The sequence below is a fragment of the Miniopterus schreibersii genome (assembly GCF_964146895.1).
Source record: "Miniopterus schreibersii genome assembly, chromosome: X".
NCBI lineage: Eukaryota > Metazoa > Chordata > Mammalia > Chiroptera > Miniopteridae > Miniopterus > Miniopterus schreibersii.
This window is the reverse complement of record NC_138104.1, coordinates 10,491,529-10,519,488: the sequence shown is the minus strand read 5'-3', so window position 1 is coordinate 10,519,488 and position 27,960 is coordinate 10,491,529. Positions and strand designations below refer to the sequence as shown.

Genomic DNA, 27,960 nt, shown 5'->3' with positions numbered 1-27,960 from the left:
GGGAGACATAAGCAAGGAACAGGCTTGGAAGGGTCAGGAAAGTCTTCATAGAGACCAGGACCTCCCCTGGAGGGGAAAGGGGTCAAAAGCTGTGGGCAGAGGCCACAGCAGGTGCACACAGAGAGGTCTGGAGGGGCAAGACAGAAGTTTGGGGGAACTCAAAGGAGTTTAGAGTGTGGAGGAGGGAATACAAGGCTGAGAAAAATCATGCACTTCGTAGTAGCTCCGATATGCATAGCTTTCCTCCCTCACCTACCCGCTACATTTCAAAGAAAGCAGAATGTAATTTAGAAGAATCAGGTTTTATTTAGTGGTGCGAACATTAAGAACTTGCCTATATCATTGAAATATTCACAAAGGACATGATCATTCACGCTCATACACACAGAGGAAGTCTGCTGAATAAAAAATGTTCCTTTAGCCATCCAAACTGCTTGCTGTCAGGGACAGCAAAGTGCTTGCCTATTCCACTGGGGGGTTTCAGTCTTCATGAATGTTGAAAAGTTTAGCTACTTCATTTAGATCTTCATGTTGCTCACCGTCCTTAATGATCTGAGGGAGAGAGGAACAGTGGGTCACTAACACCCCATGTGCACTCTAGCCGGGCTGCACAATGGGGCAGCCTGGGCCAGTCCCCAATCACAGTGGGAGGGAGTTGTGGGAATAGTTTTCTACCAACCCCAAATGAGCATGTGCCAACGCCCGGCCCACCCAGCCAGATCCTGAGAGAAAAAGAAATATGCCTGCACCAAGGCTGTATCTTTGTTCTGCTCAAGTAAAATTTGAGCTGGGTGCCTAGTCAAATTGTACCTGACCAGGGCCCCTGATGAAGTCACAGGAGCGTTTCTGGCCCGCACTTCCCATCTTCCTAAGAGCTCTGACAGGCACTTACCTTCCTTGCTATGGGCATTCGGTTGAAGATGTTCCACAGCACTATCCCCACCACCACTTTGTCTCTGAGGTAGAAGATGACACCTTTCCCATAGTCCTCCCCTTCAGTGGGGGCCTGGGGAACCGCAGAGTTGCTGGGAAGAGCAGGGATTTCTGAGGCCTCTGATTCTGTCTCACTCTCTGATCGGATACCAGTGCCTGTGGCCAACCCCCCAAAACAAACAAGTCAAAGCAAAACAAAGTCAGTTATTATGAGCTTGGAAAATTCTAGAAGGAAAGTATCTTTTGACCTGCTTCAAGCTGCTCTATATGACTTGTTTTCCTCTGCCCTCTCAGTAAACACTGGCCTTCTTCAGCCTCTCCACTGATAAAGGCAATGAAAGCTCTTCCTTGAACTGCATCAGCCTAACCCAAAACTGCCCTCCCTTACTATCTCACTTTACATTTATGCTATGGATATTTCCTGGTATCTGGATTTCTTCAAATTGCAAAAGACTTGCTCTTGTCCTGTGAGAAACATTCTAGAGTTGCATGGTCCAGTACAGTAGCAGCTAGCCACACACAGCTTTTTTAATTAAAATTAAGTTTGAGAATATCTTTAATTATATAAGATGTAAAATTCAGTCCCTCATTTGCACTAGCCACATTTCAAGTGCTAAATAGGCACACGTGGCTAGTAGCTAGTGTATTGGACAGAGACAGAACAATACTATCAGAGCAGAAAGGTCTATTGAATAGCGCTGCTAGAGAGACTCTAGCCAAAGTAGGAGAAGGTATTTCCATATGGAAAAACCACAGCTGAGGTGTTTCCTACTGGCAGGGGTGGGGCAGGTGAAGGGCAGGGGGTGGCATAGGGAGGATAACCAGGTTCCAAATAATACTGCCCAGTGGACAGAGTAGGGATCTAGAGTTGTTAAGTCCCAGGTCCCTCTCCTGGATCCACTTCGCAAGAGGTAAGAATTAAGGAGTGGGTGTATGTGATCAACTTGTATTACACAGAAAAAGAACTACATGTCCATATAATGTCTTGTTTTCCCCTTCTTAAAGGGCAACTTGTCCTTGAAACACCTCTGACAAGAGGACACGCAGGTTAAATAACTTCAGCCAAGGTCATGGAAGGGAGAGAGAATAGGCCTAGGAGTTAATGAAAGATGTGTGGGGGAGAGAAATTCATTCTGAGAGGTGCCTCCCATCTAAAGAAAACCTGGCATTAAGATCTGATAAATGGAATTAAAGGCAGCTCAAGAATTACTCAGCCCAGTTCTTCACTGCCCAGGGCTCATGGAGGATAGCAGGCCCTAAACAACAACAACAACAAACAAACAAAAATGAAACAAAAAGCATCGAACAAGTTGAGGTTTCCTTTATCACGCAGGTCTTCCTATTCCCTAGAGACAAACTAAACAAGAGTAGTTGAGCTAGCCATTGTCCAGAGTCTAGATGGAGACCCACAATACCTATGCCCATGCTTTCATCAGGATACCTGACTTTGCCAGCTCTCAGACCACTAGAGTGAGGACTTTGGGTTTGGTTTACTTTAAAGCACACGTGAAGAGAGACTCTCACTGACAGGCCCCCCTGGCCAATACAGAAACACCTTGTTCAGGAGAATTTGGACCACCGTTTCTCAATACTCTTCCAAGAGAAGTGGTTGGCCTTCCTTACCTGACTGCTCTGTGGCAGATTTTGGGTTATCTTGCGCAGATGCTTTCGCAAAAACCCCAACTGTGGGCAAACTACTGTCCACAAGACCAATAGCTTCATAGCCAACATCAGGGCCCAAATCACTCCTAAGGAAGGAGAGAGAAGAGATTGTTCTGTCATTAGACTGTGAAGAATGACACAATAGGATATTTTCTCTAAGACACCACACTTTTATGCCAACCAAAGAACTTGGTATGTGAGACAACAACAGAAATGCTAAATTGATCTGTCTCCTGCTAGGGCACTTGGGAACAATTGTGAGAAGGCATGATTCTCCCAAGCAACTTTTATTTTCCTTAAGAAGCCATTATCCATATCACATATCCATACAATATCCTACACTTTCTTCAATTTAGTCATACTTTTATCCCATAGCACATTTGGGGAATGATGGGTTCCCCACATTTACTATTCACTACCTTCTTTCAACTCATCCTAAAACTGCCTTTTATAAGCTTTAAAGAGTGATCCATATTTATAGAAGTCAGAATCTGAGATATTTTATAGTTTTATTAAGTGACAGTATTTGCTCTTAGCCCTTGTTTTTCAAGGCCAGAATGCTTTCTATAAAGAGGCACCTTCACCCACTTGGTCATTTTATTTTAACTGTTCTTGGGAAGTTTCGTTTCCCTATCATCATGCTGTTCTTAATATGCCAGGAACTTCACAGAATATTTGCAGCACAGACACACCATGGTTTTGTGACCATCTAGGCTACTCGAGCTGTTTAGTTTCTGGTACTCTCCATTTTGTTTCTTCTTGGCCACAGAAGCCCACTGGAATGGTGTCTTCAGGGAATAGGCTACAATGACTTCTCGATTTCTATCCCTGGGACCTAGATAATAACTGCACAGCTATGGACTTTTTCCTAACTGCATTATCTTTTATGTATTGACCCTGAAATCCACCTGTTATGTTTTTGCTGCCCACTCATAAACCTGTGTGATCATCCTAAAATGTATTCTCATCACCTGAGAATTCCTCTGCCTAGAGGTTTCTGAAACCTTGAAGTTTCTTATGTACCCCACTTTCAGATCAACAAGATGAGAGTGCACCAAACAGACCCTGCCCCAGTACTCAGGAATGTCCATTGGTAACTTTCTGCTATCCAGACAACTGTCTATATATGACTGACTTTGAACTCTTGATCTTAAGGGTTACAATGAGTCAGCTGCCTTTTTTGTCAGCATGTTAGGCTCATTAGGATTAGCAGCAAAGAACAAATGAAAATATACTGCTGTCTATATCTAAAGGGTACACTTTTGTACCGCCTACTATAGTTTGAACTCTGAGCTACTTTAACAGAAGTGCTGATGCCCTCTCCATGCATTCACCTAGTCTGTTATGCCAAATGGGAACCCTTTACCAGAAGGCTGCTCCGGGGTAGAATGTGTAGACATGAGATGGAATTCCCCCCACCGGCCCCACAGAAAGCTAACCGACCCACAAGGAAACCAAACCATAACTCTGGTTCCATTAATTCTGTGTTCTAACTGGTTGAGTCCTCAAGGCGCAAAACTATTACCAGAACATTGACTGATGCCAGTATGGCTTAGCAGCTCCAGTCATATTTTCTCCAGCCAATCTTCCGCTCACAACAGCATGATCATGGTGCTCTACCCGCCTCCTACCCAACTTTATATCATAGAAGCACGCAGCATCTCCTGCCTTTGGAGACAAATACATTACATGAGCACATGATGGAAAAAAAGCAAGTTAAAGACAGAACATAAACTTTTTGGGCTCAACAATGCTTATGATGTCAACTAATTACTGTTTTCCATCTATAAGTCAGAATCATATATACAACATCAAAAATAGCTGCGATTCCATTTTAAAAAAACTATTCTATGCTTCCACAAAGCTAACCTGAATCTTCTATGCTCTAGCTCATACCTATTTCTTCTCATTCTGCCCTTAACAGAGACAGAATATTTACTAACCACGATCTGCAGAATATTCTTTCCTATGTGTGGAAACTAGTTTTTAGGTGTGGCTGCCTCTTACCTAGAAATCTTTTTGAAGATAGTATATTTTTTGGTTATTAAGTATTCATTCATTTATACATTCAACAAATATTTGTGGAGTATTAATCTGTGCAAAGCATTATACTGCCTGGGTTGCTGAGACAAACCTGGCACAGACCTTGCCCACAAGGAGTGTATAACTTAGCTGAGGAAGGTGCAGCACTGCTCCTCCTTACAGTGTAATGCAAACAAGAAACGTGCCAGGCGAGAGGCAGGAATTAAGTGAGCTCAGTGTTTCAGTGAGAGAGCTCTCCCTCAGCCGGAGGTAAACGAGGCCAGCTCCATAAACAGGGTGGTATGTGAGCTCTCTAACCCTTTGCTCACCTTTGTGGCTATTCAGATTCCTCCAAAGACTTCCCTAAAAATCCAACACGTGATCAATAGTGCAATAAACTATGAAATCCACTTAATGGAAGATTACAGTCACTAAACTGTTTACAAAATCTGAAGCAAAGTGGAAAACACACTATAATGTTGTGAAAAAGAATACAAATGTTCATACACAGTATGCTCACCATGACTGTCTACAACAAAGGGAAAAAAACCCCTATGTACAAGGAAATGAAGGGAAGGAAACACACACACACACACACACACACACACACACACACACACACACACGCACGTGTGCGCGCACAAAAGAAAACCAGTGGTTGCTGCGGTGACTTCCCCCTTTCTCCTTGTCTATCTTCCATACTAAACATGTTTTTCTTTTATAACAAGTTAAAAAGAAACCAGTACACTTTATCTTAAAAAAAAAAAAAGCAAAAAAGCTTTAAGGGAAAACACTCTTCAAAGTTCCTACGTCCTTGGCTGTGGCATCCATAATCAAACACAATACACTTGTAATGATCTAACAATGGGGAAATTACCTCATGGTTGCTACATACTATAGTCTTGTTTGTGCCACAACAGATTTTTAAAAACAGCTAAAAATAGCTCTCAAGGAAAATGAAAACGGAGTAATTTTCCTTTCGAGAGAATGTCGTAAAATTGTCCCATCCTCCATCCCCTGGGCTCATGCTCAGGCCAGGGGGGCAGCAGATCGGTCCGAAGGCCCTGCGCGTGTCCGCCCGCCAGGGTGCTGCCGGCGGCGCTGCCAGCAGCAGCTCTGGAAACGCTCCAGTTCTGCAGGCACGCACGCCGTTCATTCCCTTCGCCGCTGGTTTGCAGACGAGACCAACCCTGATCTTGTAAAGCAGGCAGCAACTAAGTATCTGTTCTCTACCCTGGGCCTCCAAACACTCAGACCCTACTGTGGTAAGCTACTAATAAGCTTCAGCACCCCACCGTGCAGACGTGCTCCTAGGCTGGGGACAAGGAACTGAGCCTGGCCTTGCCGTAGCATACTTACCACCCAGATGTTAGAGCGTGCCTGGAGCTCTGCATTTACCCGGAAGCCACCAAAATCTGAGTCTATCTCTAGTCCGCCAGTCTTGGCCAACTCAACATTGGGTTCCAGGCCCACAGCTGCCACTATGTGGTCAGTTTCTACCTGAGGAAAGAAATAAATAATTCGGTCAATAACCACAGTTTCCATGTATGCCTATGGACATAGCAACTGCACGTGATGCCGTGAAGAATTGGAGCTTTACCAAAAAAAAAAAATCATTAGTAACCGCTGGTAAACAGATTTTTCTGTTTCATAACCCCCCACACACACATACCCCATATCACCTGAAGAGAAATCTGCCACCCTAGTCAGGTCCCAAAAATCTGTGATAAAATAGGAAAGGGCAACGGGAAAGTGGGTCACAGGTGACTACTCTGGCTCTCATCACTCTTATTTTAATGCAGGGACAGTTCATTCAGAAAATCTTGACAGGTTAGTGGTGGCTGCCAAGAAAACTAATCTAATGGTATCAAATGAAGGAGTAAGAATGGGGGGAGGGGAGGGGAGGGCTGGAAGGTCTTCTGGCAGCCTGTCTCCCAGTCCTTACCTTCCGGCCGTCTTTCAGCTTGATGAGTAACCGGCCACCGCTGACTCCAACTGATTGCACAATAGCATTGGGCAGCACCTTCACCCCCTCTGTGAAGGCAAACAAGACCTGAGGCTGAGCCTGTGGCTGACTAGAGGCACCATGTCTTAAACCAGTAATCATCGGCATGCAGGAAGCCCTGGAGAGCCGCAGGAATCTAGCCCGCAGTTCATTTCCAGCACTACCGGCAACTTGGTGCATCAGATTTAGAACATACATGGCCGTGGCTGACAGGAGAATGGGGGAAACTTTTCGTCTGCCGGGTGATATGGCTTATGCCAAGGGGGTTCCCAAAGCAGCGAACACTGCATCAGGCCTAACTCAAAGGAAAGAGTGGCAGGCAGCACACGCAAAGAGTCTCTATACCTCGCCTGACTTTTTCCATGGTCCAGTTGCTGAGGTATTCGGGAAGGACCTTCCCCATGTTTCCTTTCTCAGGGAAGAGTTGAATCACTTCGGTGCCCAAGGCTTGAGCTGGAAAGAAGAAAAAGAATAGGTCTAGCTGGAGGCAAAAGCCAGTCCTAAGACAGGAAGAGAAGTAAAGCAGCAGCAGGCAGGCAGCCATTCAGCACGGAAAGGACAATGTTCTGACTCAGGCTAGAGCTCCCATTTGTGGGGCACTGGGGCACGAGGGCATTCACAAAGCAAATACAACAGGTGCCAGAACTGTTGTCGCTGGATTTGACTACATACTCTGAACTCAGTGCCCTTGCACCCAGGCCTCACCTCAGGCTCACAGGCTCACACGTGTGCCTCAGGACCTCTGAATAGCAAGCGTCCTCCTGAGAAGATGCTCTGACTTCGCAGCTTAAGAAAAATGGTTGCCATGAAATATCCAAACCAGAACTCACAGATACATCATGCTGGGAACCATCATGTGTCTGAAGGAAGTTTCTGACTATTATAGGGAGCAGCAATTCAAAGATACATATACTTCTGTAGTTTGTACTGCTCTTACCATCTTAATAACTCACTTTGCTTAACTGATTTCTAAGGAATCTTGGCCTGGAGGCTAGAGGAGAGGAAAGAAAGCATAGCTGCTCCGTTGCTCAGATGGCAGCTTTGTGGTCACTAAAGGATCTCTCATCAGAATTAGTCTCAGGACTAGCTTTTCATCACATAAACCTTAGTCAAATGCTTTCTACTGATCCTGGCAAATGCATCTCTGGAATTTGTGAAAGGCCACAAAAGCATGCGATATCAGACCAGAGAAAGAAAATCGAGGTCCCTCCCCAATACTCACCTTTTCTGCCAAGAGCACAGGCCAGTTCACTACCAAGGAAGCCCCCACCGATGATTGTAATCGATTTGACTTCCCGGGAAATCTTCTCTAAGGTTCTAAAGTCGCCAATCTGCAGGATCACACCAGTTTAGTTCACTGATTTCCCAAAGGGGCATACGATGATAATACCAGGAAATATTTCCTGCTAAATCTTTGACAACAGTAATTTGCACAGAAAATCTCCTTGTATAAAGCGGCTCAATTATAGCCCATGTGTTATTTTTTAGCATTAAAGTAGTCTTTTTATTGTAATACCTTTAACATCAAAGAATTACACAGCTTATGGGGGGCACTGGCTTCTCATGTAAGTAAAGCCTGGAACATTACTTCCAGAGAATAGGTTTTGTAGCTGAAGTTCCTGAGTCTGAAATCTAACTTAGCCATTTATTGCCCAAGTCATCTCACCAAGCCACTTACCCTTTTATGCTTGTTACATCTACTATAAAATGAAAATAACTACAACAGCTGATTTTGTAAGGAGAATAGATGATATATACATAAAACACTTCTTAACACAAAACTGTGTCCATAGAAAATGCTTGATAGATGATACTTCTATTATTGAATTATTGGTTCTTTATCTGAATGATCAGAAAAGGGAACCCCAAAGAGGATAGGTGACATTCTCCAGGTCACACAGCTTGTTAGTGTTCTTTAACTATATACATCACATTTTAGGACAGCCCATGTTACTGATATATATTTCTTTCTACTGTCACACTCCTAGCAAAAGTGGTTCTCAACTAGGGGGCAGTTTTGCTCCTTCACCCCAGGAGACATTTGACAATGTCCAGAGACATTTATGGCTGTCACAACTGGTGGTGGGGAGGTGCTGCTTGCAGCTAGAGGGTAGAGTCCAGGGACATCGCTAAACATGCTACAATGCACAGGACAGCCCCTCACAGCAATTATCCAGCCCGAAGTGTCAGTAGTGCAGAGGATGACGAACCTTGTTCTGTCAAGAACTTAAAGGATAGTACAAATCTGTTCAAACTGTCAGCAGTTTTCATAAGCAAAGTACAGTGATAACAAGCAATCCCCCTTCCTTCTTTACTTAGGTACTCTTTTCTCTCCAAAGTCTCCGTAATAGTACTTGCAATGAAAAATGCCAAGAGGCTATAAGGAGTTCCAATGACTCAAATGCTTCAGGAAAAACCAACCAAGGGAGGACAAGCAATAAAAACACGAAATGTATTTTTCTCCCAGGAGCTTAAAACCCTTGAGTGAGGTGTTTGAGGTGCAGAGAGAGGAAGTGACTTGCTGAAGGTGGAACAACCAGTCTGTAGAAGAGTCATAAAATAGAACTAGACTCTCCCAATTCCTGGGTGGGTACTTGGGGACCACAAGATGATGCCACCTCTTGAAAATCAACAAAATGAAAGTGCTAAAGCAGACAATTACCTTTCTGAAAAGTGTTGTTCTACTCTTCACCTCTGCTCCAGCCCTATCAATGGCCGACAGAGTCCTTGGAGTGCCTCCTGGAAATAAAGAGGAAAACCCTTTAGCGAAACAAGCAGGAGCTAGCCCAAACCATCCTCCCCCCCCACACACACAGGGGTGGTGTGTGGTGTGTGTGCTCCCGCTGGTGTCACAGCAGCGGCAAGGGGATAGAGGCTTTGTTTTCCTGGAACCCTGCTCACAGCCGGCTTTTATTAATTTCTTTTGGAGAGTGTCTCTTCTAAGGGCCCGCCCTGCTCACAGATGGTCACAAGGCCTCATTTTTTGTTTCCCTCTCTCTTCCACTAGTTTCTCACCAGATAGCACAGCTACCCTTGTTTAAGCAACTGCTTTGGTCTCCTCTCTTGATTTCTGATTAGAATGGGCAATGAAGCCACAAGGCTCTATCACTTTCAGGGCACAGGGCAGAGTGCAGGTGCTAAGCAGGGAGAGAAAACAAGGCAATTCTCTTTAATACCCATCCATGCCTTTTTAGGAAGGAACAGCAAGGGTAACCTAGAAGGGCTGTTGATGGGACACCAACAGCTGGCTGGGCTTTGTACCAAGATAAAGACACCCACTTCAGAGAGTCTGGGTTTTGGTTTTCTTAAGATTAAGTCACACCTTCTATACTAAAACTTGAATGGGCTAAGTATCAGGGAAGAAAGTCATCTCCAGAAATACCTGTTGCAATCAAGCACTTTTCATAGGTTATTTGAGAGCCATCATTAAGTTTCACCATGTTGCCTCTCACATCCAGATGTACTACCTGGTACAGTCACATAGACACACAAAAAGATATAAAGATAAGTTAGCTTTAAAACATTTGTATTGAGATAGAATTCACTCAACAGAAAATTTACCATTTTAAAGTGTACCATTCAGGGGTTTTCAGTATATTCACAAGGTTGTGCAGCCATCACCACTATAATTCTCGATCATTTCCATCGCCCCAAAAAGGAGCCCTGTACCTATTGGCGATCAGCCCAATGGGAAGAATTAGTTCTTGACCTAAGTGGATCAATCCTCAAGAAACTATTTCTGGTTAAGCACTGGCACCACAGTTTCTGGTACTCAGTTTCTTCAGGTGGCCCTTGTTCCCTAAGCAGCCAACATTAGAGCAAGTCTCTCCAGTCCCAAAGTTCCCGCTCAGTTTGTGGAAATGAAGAACAGGGACAGCTTTTTCTGTTTGGCACTTTGGAACCCTGACTTGCCTGTTAGCAACTCTCCTACACTGTTACCATTTTTATAGGATGCCCTGTCCAACTTCTAGCCCTCACTAAAACTTAGCTGCTTCCCAAGACTGCTCATTTCCCCCCGCACTCCTCCCCGTCGCAAGGCCAGGAGAGGGTGTTGGCTGCTGCTGCTTACAGATCCCTGTACCCTCCTCCCCCTCGGAGGAACAACTACCTATATCCCTACAAATCAGTTATCCAGACCCCTCCTAGCGACTCCTCCTCGTTCACTGAAGACCTGTGACCCTGGCTTATACTTTTCCTCTGAGTCACATCCAGAAACTTCTCTCTTAACCTCTCACCTGGATTATTGCAATGGTCTTCAAAATGGTCTCTCTCTAGTCTTTTCCCCCTGAAATCCACCCTAATCACAGCCAATGGAGTGATTACTTAAAATTCAATCCAACTGTATTATATCCTTGTCTAAAACTCCCCAGCTCTCCAGTGCCGATGGGATAAAGCACAATTTCTTTTACAGACAGAGTTCTCTGGGATCAGGACCTTGCAAGACTTCTCAGTTCATCTCCCGCCCACTCTTAATTTGTACTTTCTGCTCTGTCAGGACCTAGCTGCTTATGTTTCCCTGCATCAAACAGCTTTTTCATTCCCTTGTGCCTTTCCTTATGCTGTTCCTTTTTATTTGAATGCTCTTCACTTCACTCTAATCTTGTGAGTGCCTCTTCATTCCACAAGATTTTCCATTTTATAAGACTTCCTCCTCCAGGAAGCCTTCCCTGAAGCCATCACTATGCTGGGCACGCTTCCCAGTAATACCCACAATATATTGTGCATACCTTTCTTTCTTTTTTTATTCCTCACCCAAGGATATGTTCCTACTGATTGACTGAGATTGAGAGATAGAGAGATAGAGAGATAGAGAGATAGAGAGATAGATAGATAGATAGATAGAGAGAGAGAGAGAGAGAGAGAAACATAGCCCCATATTCTCCCTGACTGGGGATTGAACTCACAACCTAGGTATGTACCCTGACCAGGAATTGATCCCACAACCTTTTGGTGTACGGGACAATGCTCCAACTGAGCCAGCAGGCCAGAGATACTGTGCATATCTTTCTTATTTCACACCTATTTGTTATGATTATCTGTGCATATTTCTAATACTGTTAGCCCCTAATGGGCAATGGCAGCCTGGGTATTATTTACACATAGGGGACACTTAATATATAATGTCTCATTACCAGCTTATCCACAAACATACACCCATCTTCTCTGCCGAATGTCCCTTTATAGAAGCGGGCCTGTCCCTACCACAGGTCAATGCCTCCACTTGTGCTCTGGATCTCATCTACTCTGGGCTTTACTCCTGATAACCATTCCCTTTCTATTTGAGCACTGCTATTAGCTTACAAATACACTCTGGTACCTCCCATTAACAAGAGTGAAACGTAACACAGCAAAACCCTCCCTACACCCCACAGATACCCTCTAATAACTGCTCCCATCACTCAGGTGCTTACCTTTGCAAAGTGTGACAGCACTCTCCATGCTGACGTTATGCCTGAATTATTTTACTATCCTAAATACACATTTGTCATTTTCTCATCATCAATAATTCCAAAGAGATGTCAGTGTGGAGAAATAGGAAGAAGAAGGAAGAACGGAGGAGCAAATCAGGAGAGGGAACAGCTTCAGGGTCATGGTCCCCAATGATGTGAACTCCCTGGGAAAGGTCAGTGGGCATGCTACTCTAGGTTCTGAGGTGCTTTCCCCAAGAAGACACACTAAACACTGTAGACTGGCTATATTAATCCTAACATGACTCAACCCTTCTTTGATAAACCACAATGGCAGGACAGGCGTAAATGGTACTGGGAATACAAATCACCATGCTCACTGCCCACACGGGCACATATGGGAAGCCTGACAAAGGACGCGGCCATTAGCTCACCTTCTTCCCAGTGAGGACAGCAACACCACCATTCTCAATGTGAGGCAGGTCCTGAGCAGAGACATAGAAAGAAGGGGGCTGGAAATATATGCTGTACAGAGAAGAGGGAGAAAATGTTATAAGCACCTGGAACTGCTATCAACTTCCCCCATAAATTTAGTAAAATTGTCTCCATCATGAAAAACTTTAGGAACATTTTCCCAAGGAAGTCTTCAAGGCCACTAAATCTTGGTCATGACTTACATATACAGAGGTATTTCAGGTCAGAGGTTCTCAAGTGGGGCCAATTATGTCCCTCCCCTGGGGCATTTGGTAATGTCTGGCGACATTTTTGGCTATTAACAGCTTGAGGGGAGGAATGCTACTAGTATCTAGTGGGTAGAGGCCAGGGATGCTGCTGAACACCTGACACTCCACACACCACTCCCACAACAAAGACTTATTCAGCCCCAAGTGTCAATAGTACCGAGGCTGAGAAACACTGCTCTGGACTTGGGTTCATTTCAAAATTAGAACAAGAGGAGTACTCCAGGAACTGGTAGTCACACATTCACCCAAAAGTTCTCCAGAATGGCACTGGTTGATGAACAACTAGGTCCAACTCCTGATATGACTTTGCCTCAAACATTAGACGATAACTATGAGATATTAATTAAGGGGGGCTAAGAGAATTGGAAGTATGCATTCTGGAGAAAGGATGATAGTGGGGGTGAGGGAGGAGGGCAGATTTATAAAATTTAGTCCAATATCAAAGGGATCACTAATGAGAAAAAAATTGGGACCCAAAATGTACATGGTACTTGAACCAAGAGAATTCAAGCCGTCCTTTAAAAGGAAAAGGCTTAGACCTGCATTTCTAAGTCTCTCCTGTAAACATTTTAATAAAGAGGTTCTTCTTTATAATGTGCCTCCTCTACCGCTGCAATGTGGAATGCGTGCTAGGGTGTCAAAGAAAGTGCCATAGAACAGTGTCTTTTCTTTCGCATTTATGGGGCATGCCTAGGCAAGTGTAAGGAAGTAACAACACAGGCCAAGCTGACCATTGGAAAAGTTGAACGTAAAAGTCCTAGAAATAGGAGCATCACTACTTAAGAGGCCAACATTACACCTTCAATTGTTGGTAGCTCTGGTAACAGAACACAGGACTCCTGCCACTGCAACCTGTTGTCCCTAAGCTATTCCAGGTGAGTACCAAAGCGGACTCCAGTGTGCAGCCATGCCACCCATCCTATGCACTGCACGCGGTTTATACAAAATCCCGACCTACTCTGTTTTTAGTTGAAGTTGCCAGTCAGGCCCATTTTACATAAGTGAACACACCTTCTCTCTTTTCCATTCCACTGTCTGAATCGCAGTGTCTTTGTGACATTTGGGTCATCTGAAAACCACAGTTCTTTTGAAAGAGGAGGTCTCATGTATGGCAGCTCAGGATCTTCAGATACAATCAGTACCTTTAGACACAAAATAATGATACTTATCAGAACCAAGTTCTTTAGAGGCAGATGTCAGAGTGTTCACATTGGCTAAGTGCTTGCACGTTGTACTCTCTGTGACAAGCAAGACAGTCTGTGCCTTACCCTGGCCCCAGGATCCCGAGCCCGGATGGATCTGGCTGCAGCAAAGGCAGCAGTGCCTCCGCCAATGAGCAGGAATGGAACATGAGTTGGTACCCTGACTTGAGCACCTGGTTCTCCTTCTTGAACTGTAAGCAACAGACCAGACAGGGTGAATTTTCTTAAAGTCTCAGATGATTCTCTTACCACTTAAAAAAAAAAAAAAATCACCTTGCGCTTGTCTCAATCCTTTACATAAAGCTAGCAAAACACTGGATCTACGTTTATCTTAACAAATTTCTCAGCATCCTGTTGGGACAGGAAAAGCAATTGCTCCATTTCGTAAGTGGAAAATACCCAAAAAAGAAGTGAATGATTTGGCCAATGTCACTCACTCTTTAAGTCTGTCAGAACTAGAACCTATCTTAAATGTTTAGCTATTTCTAAAATCTATTAGAAAGTATATACTAGAAGGCCTCTGCCCTTTGCATTAATTTCCTATTGACCAACAGGAAAATATCAAGTTCAGTTTCACCTTTTGTTAGCAATAAAGGGGGAAATCTCAGCAGGTCAATTGGGGATTATTATACAATGTGAAGAATGAGGAGGTGTAATTTACAAAAGCAATGTAGGGCTGGGGGGCTTATTAAAGGATTAAAACATTTCTCCCTGAAAACTCAAGCCAGTCGTGTGTGATATAAGTGCCAGCTGGGGCTATATCCTTTAGAGAAACAACTCAAAACTCCCAAAACTCAAAAGAGTAACAAAACAGAACCAAAAGAATATCCTCATTAAAAAAAGGCCTTCGTCTCTTTTCCAATAATTTTCCTCTCTAAGCTTGGCTTTAAAAAGAAAAAAAGTGTTTTTTTGGTTTGAGAGAGGGGGAGGGAGAGGGAAAGAGAGACAGTAACATCAATGATGAAAGACAATCATCGATCAGCTGCCTCCTGCATGCCCCCTACTGAGGATCAAGCCCGCAACCCGGGCATGGGCCCTGACCAGGAATTGAACCGTGACCTTCTGGTTCCTGGGTCAGCACTCAACCACTTAGCCACACCGGCCAGGCTCTTTCTGATATAAAGCTTGCCTTTTAAGAGTCTAATACAAAGAAAAACAACCAATCATGGTCATCACTAATTTTACTCTCAAGCATAAATTCCAGTCAAATATGTCAACAAATTGGTACTAGGTGTGGGGTAATACCAAAGTTTCTGGACGCTTGCAATCTCTCAGCATCATCATGTCTACAAGATAACTGCAGAGCATAGTACTAATACTGTTTAAAACTTTCCTTTCATATATTGAGCCTCGAATCATACTTACCAGATGATGTGGCCCTCTTCTGTTTCTCTTCTGGTGTCAGCCCTAATCCTGAAATTCTTTCATTGTATCTTTTTTGGTCATCTTTTATAAACTTGTAGGCCTGTAGATACAAACACGGAGAAAATTTATTTCATAACAGAGCTAGCTCATACCATCAGTATTATCATTACCTTCCAATTAAATGAGAAGCTTTTGTCTACATGAGGTAAGTTCTTCTATGTGAAAATCACTAAGGCAAAATTATTTTCTTAAGAAATAAAAAATATTGAGTGTCTACAAACTTGGTGTGGAAAGAATACAGGTTAAGCAGATGAAATGTTTCAAGTTCCAAATCTCCTTAGGGTCTATGTGAAGAATTTTCCTCATACTGTATTTAATTCTGAAGGTACAGATAAAGAAATAAGGAAAACATTTTATACTAGAAGAATACAGTGTTAGGAAGGACTGAATTTTATAAAAGGGATTTTGGACACTGCTGGATACTCGCTGTGAAACCAATCTGCATGGTCCACGGTAGGAAGCCAGGACATACGTTTCTCTGGCAGGTATCCTGAGTTTTGTTCCTGAAACATGACCTATATCCTAGTCTGACAGAGTAATCTTCCCTTTAGTGGTCTATCCTTTCATAACACTCAGATATTCATTAAGGGTCAAACACCTTGCTTAAATACTGATGGTATTTCAAATATATTATTTTCTCTATCCTTTCAAATTGAAGAAGGGTACTTTAGCATTATGACTAGCTGCTTTTTACAATACAGCATCAGAATTTATTGGAAAAAAATTTTTTTAAAGCAGTAGGCAAGGATGACTTGTTTTTAATTACAATACTTCGTGCTCTTTTTTTTACCCCACAGGGTCAACAAGACAGGAATTTAAGTGGACCTATGTCAATTGGAATCCCAGGTTATTAATTAATTGAAAGTACAGAATATCAGAGGAAGTATAATAAAACATGCTTTAAGAATATTTCTAAGAGCCCCATTACAGAGCAGCCTATTAGGCAAAGCTCTGCAATAAACAACCTGACCCCTGAGACCTCAACTTAATGTTTACCAGCCTGGAAACTTTCAATATATGATATGTATGGATTAAAAAATTAAGTACTGTATGTTAAAAGACAGTTGCTCTTCCTTGACTCTACCACTAAATTCATCAAATAGATTGAATTCAGTTAAAATTAAGAAAGTTTTTTTTAGTCTTGGCATCAGATACTATATATATGACTCCAGTATTTACCCATACTCTGTATATGTGTGTGTTCTCTTAAAAGAGGGACTTTTACCTAAAAAGATGGCTTAAGCTAGTCAACATGAGTGAACAGAGAAATAAAATGGGGCCATGTTCACATTGAGAGGGATACCCACAAAGAGGGTAGGCCTCTCATACCCCCCTAATGCCACACATGAGAAGGACAGGTTAAGAAGTATCTTGAGGTTTAGTGGGGAAAGGACAAGAATGAGGTTTACCATATATTTATAATCACATATACATTTATATATTTAGTTTTAAGTAAATGTTCTTTTTTTAAATGTGTTTTTTAAATCAATTTCAGAGAGAGGAAGGGATAGGGGGAGAGAGAGAAACATCTACCAGCTGCTTCCTGCATGCATCCCAACGGGACCAAACCCACAATCTGGGCATGTGCCCTGACCAGGAAATGAATTGGCGACCTTTTGGTGGATGGGACGACACTCAACCAACTGAGCCACACTGGCTGGGCCGGGCTTTAAGTAAATGTTCTGATATAAAAACAAGTTCACAGACATACTAAATAAAAATTAACCTTTCCCCCAAGTGTTGCTGAATTCTCAGTTTGAACAGATTTCTAATCAGTGATATGATACATGTAAGGTTAAGAAAAACTACAAATTTATGAAAAATATTAAATATTCTGAAGGCCACTTGGCTCTGCTCACTGACAAACAACAGGACTGAGGTTAGAGGATGTGCCTGTGGTCCTAGAGAATGTCACTAGCAAGAGAAGGAGGGACGCTCACATACACACCAATCAGGAGTTCCTGTTTGCTATCTAAGTTGGAGTGTTGTTCAAATCTGTGTTTTTCAAACTGAGATTGCAGCCCATTAATGGGCTATAAAATCAACTTAGTAGGTTATGACCAGCATGAAAAAAAAAAAACAACAAACAGAAGAGAACAGAAACTACTGGAGTATATTACTGCTAGTAAGTATTATTTTGAAATTTTCAGTTTTACATATTTATAGTTATATAACTATTGCAAGATAAAATTTATTTCTTGTTGTGGACTGTGGTAAAAAATTTAAAAAGCCATTGGTTTAAATTATAGACCCCTGGCAAACATTTCAGAAAAATCGTCCTCTTTCTTAGTGCTGCTCCCTTATTTTGGGAGGGTGGAATGGGGCGGGAAGGTAAAGAGCTCCCAAATCAGGAATTACTAAAGTACAGTAGTATTTTCACTTAAATTAGGAACATGTCATCATATGAGAGACAAAAGTTATGAACACTGTTGTGGACTGAATGCTTGTCTCCTTCTCGAATTCATGTGTTGAAGCCCTAAATCCCCATGTGATGGTATTTGGAGATGAGACTTTTGGGAAGTGATAAAGGTTAAAGGAGGTCATAAGGGTGGGGCCCTACTCCCACAGGGCTGGTGAAAGGGAAGAGAGTGCTCACATTCTCTCTTCCCCATGTGATGACACAGAAGGTGGCCCTCTGCAAGCCAGGAGAGCACTCTGGTCAGAACCTGACCTTGCTGGCATGCTGATCTTGGACATTCAGCATCCAGATTGTGAGAGAATAGGTTTCTGTTGTTTAAGCTACCTAGTCTGTAGTATTTTGTTATGGCAGCCAGCACCAACTAATACAAACACTGAACAACTTATAGCCATATCTCATCAAATCTTAACTCTGATTTTAAGTTAACAATTCTCTTTAAACTAATACCAATTTCAAAGAAAAAAATCTAAGCCACCTCAGACCACATTTTAAATTATTTAAAACCTAATATAAAACTCTATGAAATGGATAACTGCTGTAGGTAGACAAAAGCTTATCATTTAACCAGAAACCATTATAATATGGTAGCTTTATTATTACCAGTGTTGGATAAACACAGAGGGCAATGAGGCATTTAACTGAATGGCTTGAGAGGCACTAGTGCTTTGTAGATATTTCTAAGACAAGAGAAAGCAACAGTGACTGGCCCGGTCTTGTGGCCTGGGATCAAGAGATTTGCCTGGCCAGCTCTGTGGAGGCCATCCAACTCTGGTACAGCAACATAAACCAGAGGTTTAATAAGCTTAAATTTTATAAACATATCAAATGCAAACACTTTAAATCTATTTTTGGATGAATGGGATGGAACGGATGGGAAAAAGTTGAGAGGACTGTGGAATGGGAAAGTTCCAGACTCAGAGGGTGGTATCTGAATTATAAATGAGAGGCATTTAAGAAAGCAATCTACAGAAATAGGTTAGTTTGTACCACTTCAGCCACTAGTTTGACCAAATTAGAGATTATAAAAGGGACACTGCCAAATGAATTTACTTTGAAATAGAAGTTGAGGGTGAGTGGGGAGGATTTCTATGGCTTTTTGTACCTCCTCAGAAGCATTCAATAAAATGCCTTTTATCAATAAAAGTAGGTTGATTGTTTCCCAAAAAACACATCATTTTACCTAAAGTGATTCAACATGGATGGTGTTCAAGTTATCTTTACTTGCTGAGTCAATGTTTACTCTTTGAGACTGTCTTGGTGAGGTATGCAGCACTAAAGCACAATATAATTTAGCATCATAAAAAATAATTATGAAATTGACAAAAACGGTAAAGAAAGGGTTGATGATGAGTATTTATAATACTCATTAAATGTATGGCTTTAGATATATCTGGTAGGACTTCAACACTTTGAAGAATGAGATTTGGGGGCTCCCTAGTGACTGACAATGTCCCTTTAATAAATACCTAGAAAGCACATGCTGTGAATACTTCATCGTATTCTAATGGATAAAGTTTTCATTAGTGCCATGGTCTCACCCACCATTCCCCCAAATATATTTTAGTGTAAGCATCTTACATAATAAACTCCTGCCCCAGTGACTGTTGCTCCTACAATTAAGAAGTATACTAGTTTGCTGTCATCTTTCCCAGAAGCACCTGAAGACGCTAGTGATCTAGAAGGGGATCTTAGGTGATGACACTGCACAACTGTAGGTAAAGACAAGGCCAAGAAAGAAACAAAAGGAAATAGAGAAAGAACTAAGTATTAATGAAGAAACACTCAACACACAGGCAGGGTGGCATTTTTGGTTACCCTGTGCTAAAAAAGAAACAAATGCTGCTCCGGGATTGGAGGAGAATGCGCATTTCCTCGAAGTCTGCTACCTGACCGAGCTCACCTCCTTCTTACTCTAACCTGACTCACAACTGGCAAGAGCTGTCTCTCTTCTCATGCATTTGGAAGTCAGGTCGGGAATGACGGGCTAGATAACGTCAAATACTTGAGCTAGATAACGTCAAATACTTTTCACGGCTCTTTTTTTAACCTAGCGATCAAGCAGCAAGATAAGTTCACTGTCTCACCAGCCTAGAAAGAAGTATAACTGTAATGGCGTCCAACCATTTGCTCTCAGTAAGTAAAACAAACAGCTTTCTTCAATCAAGGGTGTTACTAGGTGTTATCTAAGTTGGTTCCCTCAACCTTAGATGATCCAACTAGACTGATCTGCTTAGTCACAGTAAACCCTGCCAAGTTAAAAAAAAAAAAAATGTACACCATAATTCCTCTGTGACCAACTAAGCTGATCAGAGTTCATTTAAGGAGATATAATTGTGCCATAGCTACGCAGCAGTTACAACCGTATTTCTCACCTCACACGAACTCCATTCTAAGATTGGAGATACTAGGACTACTCCTATAATTTAGTCTTTGGTGAAATTCAGGAACAGTTTTCCTAGTAGAAACAATATTTGAATTGAAGACTGTTGTTTTTCTTTTTAATGCCTATCCCAAGCTGAGGAAAAATAAAATAGTTGACAAATGGGTCAAAATCAAATATTGTGCTAAGGAGCTGCAATGAATTTTGTCATTCACAGGCTAGTGTGTCACATCCAAGAGAAAAGGTACGCTTTTTTGGGTACTTGGTCAAACCTAAGAAAACACAGTGGCTTTCAAGTAAAGAATAAAAAGACAAGTGAAAAGAGCAAAGATAATCCACATGAGATTAAATTTCAGTCATTCCCAAATTGGCCCTCATAGGATGTTGGACAGCAGGCATGTTAAAGGAGGCTTACTGGAATTTTTTTTCAGAAGGAGAAAGGGCAATTAGCTGCAAAAGTTTTAAAGCAGAGTACTATTGAGTCTATTAATGGGAACTGTTTGGCAGCTTCTTTACACAAGCTGCTTTTCTACTTACATATACACCAGCACCTATTGTTGATAAGCCCATAAAAAGGACTAATACAGAATTATCGATTTTGCCCCCTGATGCACCAGAGCTAGCCATTTGTCTTGTCATCTGGAGTTCTAGAGGAACATGCCATCGCTGGAACAAGTTGCCTAAGGAAAACAATTTATTAAGACACACACACATATAAAAATAAAATAGTTAATACATGTTTATGACTAAACGTCAATTGCACTGTACAAGTGAGGACTTACTGCCCACTGGCTGCGTGACGTTGACTGGTAAATGACCAGGAAACCCCATCAAAATTGTATACATAATATGACAGATATCAGAATGTACACTTTCAACATGGTTAGAGTTTTTAAGAATGCTACCTGGGGAGGAAATTTACAGCTTCCAAAAAAGATAATGAAAAACCTATGGGGAGTTCATCAAATACTTCCCTCTTTACTTCTTCAACGATAAATGAAGTAAACATGGAGAGATGACTGAATAGATATAAGAAGTTAACTACAGGCTATCTGGGACATTATAACAACCACTTAAGGAGAAATCTACACAGCTGGCTCAAACCAAGCACAAAATAAAAGCCTAGCACACAATCTAACCAAGACACAGTTCAGTCTTACGTGAAAGGTAATATGTCTTGGAAGCCAGAAATGTGAAAGCTCAGAAGAAAATCAGAAAAAAAATTAAGTGAATTTCTCTCCCTCAAAGAACTGAAGAATCTGGGACTATGAGGTATTTTTTAGAATGACAAAATTTAAAATATTCACCAAATACTTGGTTCTTAGTCCTCCAAAATATGAAGTTTATGTTGATGTAAAATTCTGTGTAGCTATGCAATGACCTGGTGATGGTAACAACTCTCACACACGGAAATGTAAGTCTCATACATTTCTTCCTCCAGGAGGATGGTGGCATTTTCAAATGAAGGAGGTCTCAGAACCTTCTATGCTTATGATATTCCTTGTGTTAACGTGACCTAGCACAGGGGTTCACACACTTTCTCTGTAAAGGGCCAGACAGACAATACTTTCAGCTTTGTGGGTCATATGGTCTCTGCTGCAACTGCTCAATTCTGCCATGTTGAGCAAAAGCAGCCAGACAACATATAAATGGATGGGTGTGACTGTGTTCCAAGAAAAGTTAAGTTATGGACACTAAAATGTGAATTTTAAATCATTTTCACGTGTGCCCAAATAGTTTAAATTTTTCTTCAGCCATTTAAAAAAACGTAAAAACCATCTTAGGTCAAGGGGTTGTACAAAAGCATTCGTGTTTGGCCTGTGGGCTGTAGTTTGCCATCCTGATCTAGAAGAGTGATTCTGAAACTTGCATCAGAATCCTGTGGAGGGTTTGTTAAAACACAGACGGATAGACCCACCCTCTGAGTTCCTGCGTCAGGAGATCTGGGATGGGGCTCAGGAATTTGCACTTCTCACAAGTTCCCAGGTAATGATGCAGGTCTGCACTTTAAGAGCACTGGGCTAGAGGCAGGTAGATACGTTCCTGGTTTGATCAGGCTTTAAAAGCAAACAGAATGGGTACTGGTAGCAGCATTCCAGATGTCCTTGTAGAGATCAGAAATAGGGAGCTTTCCCCCTTGCTTTCACAATGTCAGGGCACAGGGGAAGTAAAAACACATCCAGTGTAGGTCTGCAGTCTCTTACCTGAAATTCTTGAGAACATGTGCACTCCAGAACTTAGAACTGTTTGGTCTTAAGTATGTAGTGCATATAGCATATAGTAAGTAACAGCCATTCACACCACAGTCACACACATTCATGCTTCTACGACCAATCACACTGAGTGGGATAAACAAAAGGTTCCAAGTAGACTCTCATACCAGGTTTTACTGGCAAATGAGTTACAAAAACTTCATTTTTAGTCTATTTTGATTTCTGAATTATAGATAAGAGACTATGGACCTTTACTCTTAGGACTAAAAACATATTTTTCTTTACTGTTTTTATTTCTTACCTGCTTTAGTCTCCTTCATCGCCACATGAAATAAAATAGTTTATATTCGGAAATAACAATCATGTGTGAGGGTAGAGAAGCTTATCTCAGTCTGGGTAAGTTTTTGATTTTCAGAAGGCCATAAAAAGGATGAAACATGAGAAGTAGAAACTGACAACTCCCGGAGCTTAGCCAATGAAACTGGAGAGAAAGTTTCACGTGGTTAAGTTTAATTCAATGAATTAAAGTTTAGTTCAATTTCAATGAGTTTTGTCCTTCACCCCACCCCAAGTGTGTTTACTGAAAATGTATTTTTTTATGTTCCATTCATTCCTCTAGAAGATCCTAAATTCAGAAATTATAACTTTATTTTAATATAATAGTAATGTGTTTATTCTGTTTTTGTCTGTTTTTCACAAACTGATAAAACTAAGAGTGTAGATTTGGGAAAGTTCAGCAGTTTTTGCCTCAATATGCCCCCAAAAAGGACATTTAAAAGTAAACTAATTTTTTTAAAACTAAATTGGTTAATATTTAAACTACTGCTTGAAAAGAAATGTAATACAACACTATTATCATTAACAAACCAACTTTTTACATACCTACAATGTGACTTTACTTTTGTAAAAGGTAGTAAGTATTGTATGGATGTTGGTATTTCCCACCAATTTTCTTTTACCCACAAAATTACTCCTACACTTCTCCCCACCCCCGGAGCTTCAAAATTTTACATCATGATTGAAACATGCCTTTTCACTTGTCTTACTGATGTGGGAAAGCCAACTTACTCCTTGATTTCTCATTATTGCATCAGTCTACTTGTTTTAGATTTTCTTCAGTCAGACAACAAATACAGAGGTAGCACTTTGTTCCTCACACGTATGATTCAATTCTTTTTTTACTTGACAGATTTATATATTATAATGTGTTTGCCAGTGTAATGATAGATAATACCTCTATCATGTCACATTATATTTCTTTTTAGTGGTTGGAATAATTAAGATCTACTCTCTTAGCTAGTCTGATAATAATAATATGATACTGTCATCTACATTCACTATATTGGGCAAAGATTCAATTCTTGAATAAATGTTACACAGAGCAACAGTTCCTAACAGACAGTAGGTGTTTGCTCAATAAATACTTGCTGAATTAATGAAGGAAGGAACTAGAAATTCTTCCCAATTCTAGTGATAAGGAATAAACATTTTGAAGAATTCTTTGCAAAAAAGTTTTAGCCAGATCCCATTTATTTCAGGTTGCTTAACAGTAAATCAGTAACCTCAAATACCACTGGCTAGCATTAGAATAGTACCTAAATCATCACTGAGTTCATTTCTGTAGGTTTCATAATCTCCTATTTTTCCATATTCCTGGAAGACCTTTTCCAGAAAAATAGTCACACAACTGAGGCACCTAGGAATCCCAAATAGAAAGGTCTATATGCTCTTGGGTCTTATCTTTGAATGTCAAACTGATTTCTCTGACATGGATAAAACACAGGACAGGACAAGTCTAGATGATCTGTTCATTGTAGCTAGGCACCTCTTTATAAGGAATCCAACGACTATTTACCTTTATCAGCCTCTTTTTTTAAAGCATCAACACTTGTTGGAATTTTAGAAGAATCAGAATGGTAATAACTAGAGTGTGAACCACTTTGAAGAAAGGCACCGGAGGAAAAATGATTCAGATGACCAAAAAAAAAAAAAAAAAAGGAAAAAAAGAAAGAATTTTAACTGTTCTGCAAAGTTAAGTCCTTTACAGTACTAGGGTTCAATCACTGAGAATTTACCACATGCCAGAGACTGTACAAAATGCTGAGGACACAAAAATAAATAGGACACAATCCCTGTCCTCAGGCAGTACATAGTTTAGGAGGGGAGAAGAGCTGCCACTATTCTGAATATCAGAAAATGGGCTCAATCGGTTGCCTCCCATATGCGCCCCCACCAGGGATCAAACCCGCAACCTGGGTATGTGCACTGACCAGGAATGGAACTGGTGACCCTTTGGTACATAGGACTATGCTCAACCAACTGAGCAAGGCCGGTCACGGCCCAATTTTAAGGAGGTGAGAGGGATTCTGAGTAAAAGAAAATGTTCAAACATTTGACCCTCCGGTCAGGGATCGGGGATCAGTTTGATCACATGGGCAGCACAATGTTTGTTGACCAAATAAAATACTACAGAACAGAAAATATCTATTACCTAACCTATCTGCTCCTCAGTGCTGAATGCAGACATAAAGTGGTGACTATTAATTATCTTCAATCATTTCTGGAAAGAGGCAGAACACCCAAATAAAGTGAATCAATAGTACCAATTATGGTTTTAAGGAAAAATGCAACATAAAATGGAAATGAACCTGACAATGGTGACAGATGTGGATGAGATCGTTTTAAGGTAGGTAGGTTTAAAGTTTGCTAACATCCTGGCAAAGAATTGAGGGGGATAAAGGCAAAAAGGAGGACGAAAACGGCAGATGTGACTACGTGAAAAAGACATCAGATTAAAAGCAATTTATAATCATGCCACAAAACAGGGTAAATTCGTAAAATGACAGAGCATTTCTTTTTGAAATTGTAACCTCAGCCCCACTCATTTCTAAAGGCATATGATGTTATATTCTGGTGCTTGGCCAAAAGAAAAAGAGTAAGTGTATACAAAGAGATGGATGGATATGTCAAGAAGTCAGAATATATTCTACAGCAGACTACCTTCATACAAAGTTATGCAATGGGAAAAAAAACCATTTTGAGTCTGTAATTTTTCAGTACTAGTTCTAATATCACCAACCACCTTCATTTAAATGTCTAATAAATCAACATAACTTTGGAAATCCATATTTAATTGCTGAGAACTTTTGGTCAGACGTCAGAATGCTGGTAAGAGTTTGAGTTTTAAGCAAAATAAGTACACAAAGTTTGAAAGTCCAGTGTTGATGAAAATCTTCAGCTTACTGAAATTCCTGTGTAAATTTCTGTGCAACTTGCATAGAGCACCCTCATTTCATTGCACAAACCCATGCACACAGATGACATCATAGACAGGCTATTAATTTGAAGCCAAGGCAGAGCTTTTTAAGTTCCAAGAGCAGTATGTCTTAGGACATTCCTCAGATACACACCCATCAGGAAACATTTTCTTGAGGCATAGCAACTGGAAAAACTTTTCAAATGCACATTTCCAAAGAACAATATAAGGGACGTATTTTCCACTTTTTATTTTTAAATCACCCAGAAGGTGGTTCCATGTTGGAAAGGTCTCAAGGATAATTTCTGACATTACAAATGTGAATGTTCTCCGATGGTCATTCAAAGATTATTGACTTAAACAAATAAACCCGCACCTCCTACCGGTGGGTAATTCCTTACCCCCATGAAATTGTGCTGCTTGAAAATGAGCAGGCACAAGCCATGCTCAGATAAATTCAGAGACATCTGATGCACAATGGGCTAAAGAGCAGTGTGGAGCTGAGGCAAGGGGATTAGGGGCACAGACACCGGTAAATTATCCTTTCCTACACCTATTAATTAAGTACATGACCTTGGGAAAGAAAATTTCACCTCTCCGTTTCTCGGTTTATTATCTATAAAATGAGTGGGTTGAACTTGACCACAGAATCCCTTCTAGCTGTAAAATCTGATGAAACAACTTCATGGACGGCAAATACAATGCGTTCTGCAAACTCTTTCTTTGAAGTATTAATAAAGACCACGAAGAATTACACTAACCGGACACGTCAAATTAATTCTGGGTCAACTCTCCTGGTGTCTGGCGCTCAACTCACTCACTCCTTACTTGCAATGCACTGCTTCTGTTTCACAGGGCACTCAAATCTCCGGATCTCATCTGGGATTGGGAAGGTGGAGCAGGTAACACCCTCATTTACAGAAGGAACTAAGGCTTGGGGCTTCACTGTTCTGTTTAAAGTCTCACAATCCGTAAATGACAAAGTCTACTTGACCTCACTGCTCTAAAAAAGCTGACGAGGGGTGGCCGGGAGGTGGCATTGGACAATAGATATCCAACTATTCTGTTATCCCTGAACAGCAAACCCTCCCAGGAACAGGCCTCAAGCCAACTACTGGATTCAATTCCCTTGAAGGTCAGGTCGGCACAGCTTGCAGAACTCCTGGTTTGGATCCCGCGACTGTGAGCCCATTAAGTTTCTGCCAGGGGTTGGGGTGGGAGGCGGGGGGAGCTGCGAGGCACCCGGCGCCTGAGCAGCCCAGGCCCGCGGTTTAGCTAGGTGGGGGTGGCCCGGGATGGGTCAGTCACCTGGAAGCCGGTTCCTCTGCCGCGGGCCTCGGACGCATACTGTCCGCACCAAGGGCGCCAGCTTCTGCTTCAGAGCACCCGCTGCCAGGCTTCCACACCGGAACATCTCGGCCACCGCTACTCCGCGCCTCCTCCTTCCTTTCTTCTCACGCACCGCCGGGTCAAACGCCGTGGGCCCCGGCCCACTCCCCGTCTCCGCTCCCGGCACACGCACTCCACGCAGGCTCCTCCTCCGGGCTCCGAGTGGGCATTGGCCGGTTCACCAGCCCGGCAAGAGCGGGCTGGGGGGGGGGGGGGGGGGGTGCGACGCGAGGCCTACTGCGCAGGCGCAGCACTCGGCGCCGCATTGTGATTGGCTCACACGTGAGATGATTTGCGCACGCGCCTAGGTGCCCACGCGCTTGCCAAGTCCCGGCTGCCCGACTCGCTTGGACGTTTGGCGGGTTGGTGGTGGTGCGGTCAGCAGAGCGGGATCAGAAGGGTGTCCGGGGTGGGACCCGTGGGGCCGCTTTGCCTGGCTGTCGTGCCTGGTGCTGCCGCCGTGTTGATAGAGGGAAGTGGTAACAGCACGTCACAAAGCGTGGCCCCAGCACTGAGTTTTCTTCTTTTGTTTTAGACCACGAGCCACTAGTTCGGAAACCTTCCGGACTCTCTGGCCTGACTCCACTTCCAGTCCTACCGTAGGTCCGAGCTGGGGCTCCCGGCTTCCCAGTTTCAGAGTGATCTTTTACAAATTGCTGGCACTTTCCCACCCAACCCCCGTTTCCGGGGCAGGTATTCATTCCGCTCACTCTCCCCCCGTATCGCTTTTGTTTTGTGCAATTCTGATTCCTAGATACCGTATCGGGAGCTGCGGATAGCCTCCTGCTGTTAATCTTTGGTGCTTGAGAGCAGGATGCTGGCAAAAAGCGTTGGTGCTTCACAGGCACTCCGGGAGAGATTTCCTAAACGGGACTTTTAGAGTTGGGGGAGGGGGAGAGTCCG

The 27,960-nt window shown here is 42.2% G+C and overlaps 1 protein-coding gene across 2 annotated transcripts; it reads right to left on the bottom strand.

Annotated features, from left to right (window-relative positions):
* Positions 1-283: 283 nt before the first annotated feature.
* Positions 284-27,215, bottom strand: AIFM1 (apoptosis inducing factor mitochondria associated 1). Of its 2 annotated transcripts, none has more exons than XM_081125860.1 (16): positions 26,977-27,215; positions 19,398-19,528; positions 15,341-15,440; positions 14,042-14,166; positions 13,785-13,915; positions 12,465-12,555; positions 10,005-10,089; positions 9,285-9,361; positions 7,845-7,953; positions 6,968-7,075; positions 6,563-6,651; positions 5,977-6,117; positions 4,121-4,263; positions 2,557-2,681; positions 893-1,089; positions 284-552 (listed from the first exon to the last, which is right to left on the bottom strand). In XM_081125860.1, exons 1-16 carry the CDS (start codon positions 27,080-27,082, stop codon positions 481-483), a joined length of 1,830 nt encoding a protein of 609 aa, XP_080981986.1. In that variant the 5' UTR covers positions 27,083-27,215; the 3' UTR covers positions 284-480. The 2 variants fall into 2 exon arrangements, with proteins under 2 accessions (XP_080981986.1, XP_080981987.1); XM_081125861.1 differs by lacking the exon at positions 19,398-19,528 and adding an exon at positions 20,737-20,879 and having other exon boundaries at positions 26,977-27,214.
* Positions 27,216-27,960: the final 745 nt, after the last annotated feature.

Bases quoted from the DNA above. Each gene is read 5' to 3' on its own strand.
- AIFM1 (XM_081125861.1), bottom strand. From the start codon at position 27,082: ATGTTCCGGTGTGGAAGCCTGGCAGCGGGTGCTCTGAAGCAGAAGCTG. The intron at 13,916-14,041 runs GTAAGGCACAGA...TTGTGTCTAAAG, and splicing joins CTCGGGATCCTGGGGCCAGG to GTACTGATTGTATCTGAAGA. The intron at 1,090-2,556 runs GTAAGGAAGGCC...GGTTGGCCACAG, and splicing joins ATCTGCCACAGAGCAGTCAG to GCACTGGTATCCGATCAGAG.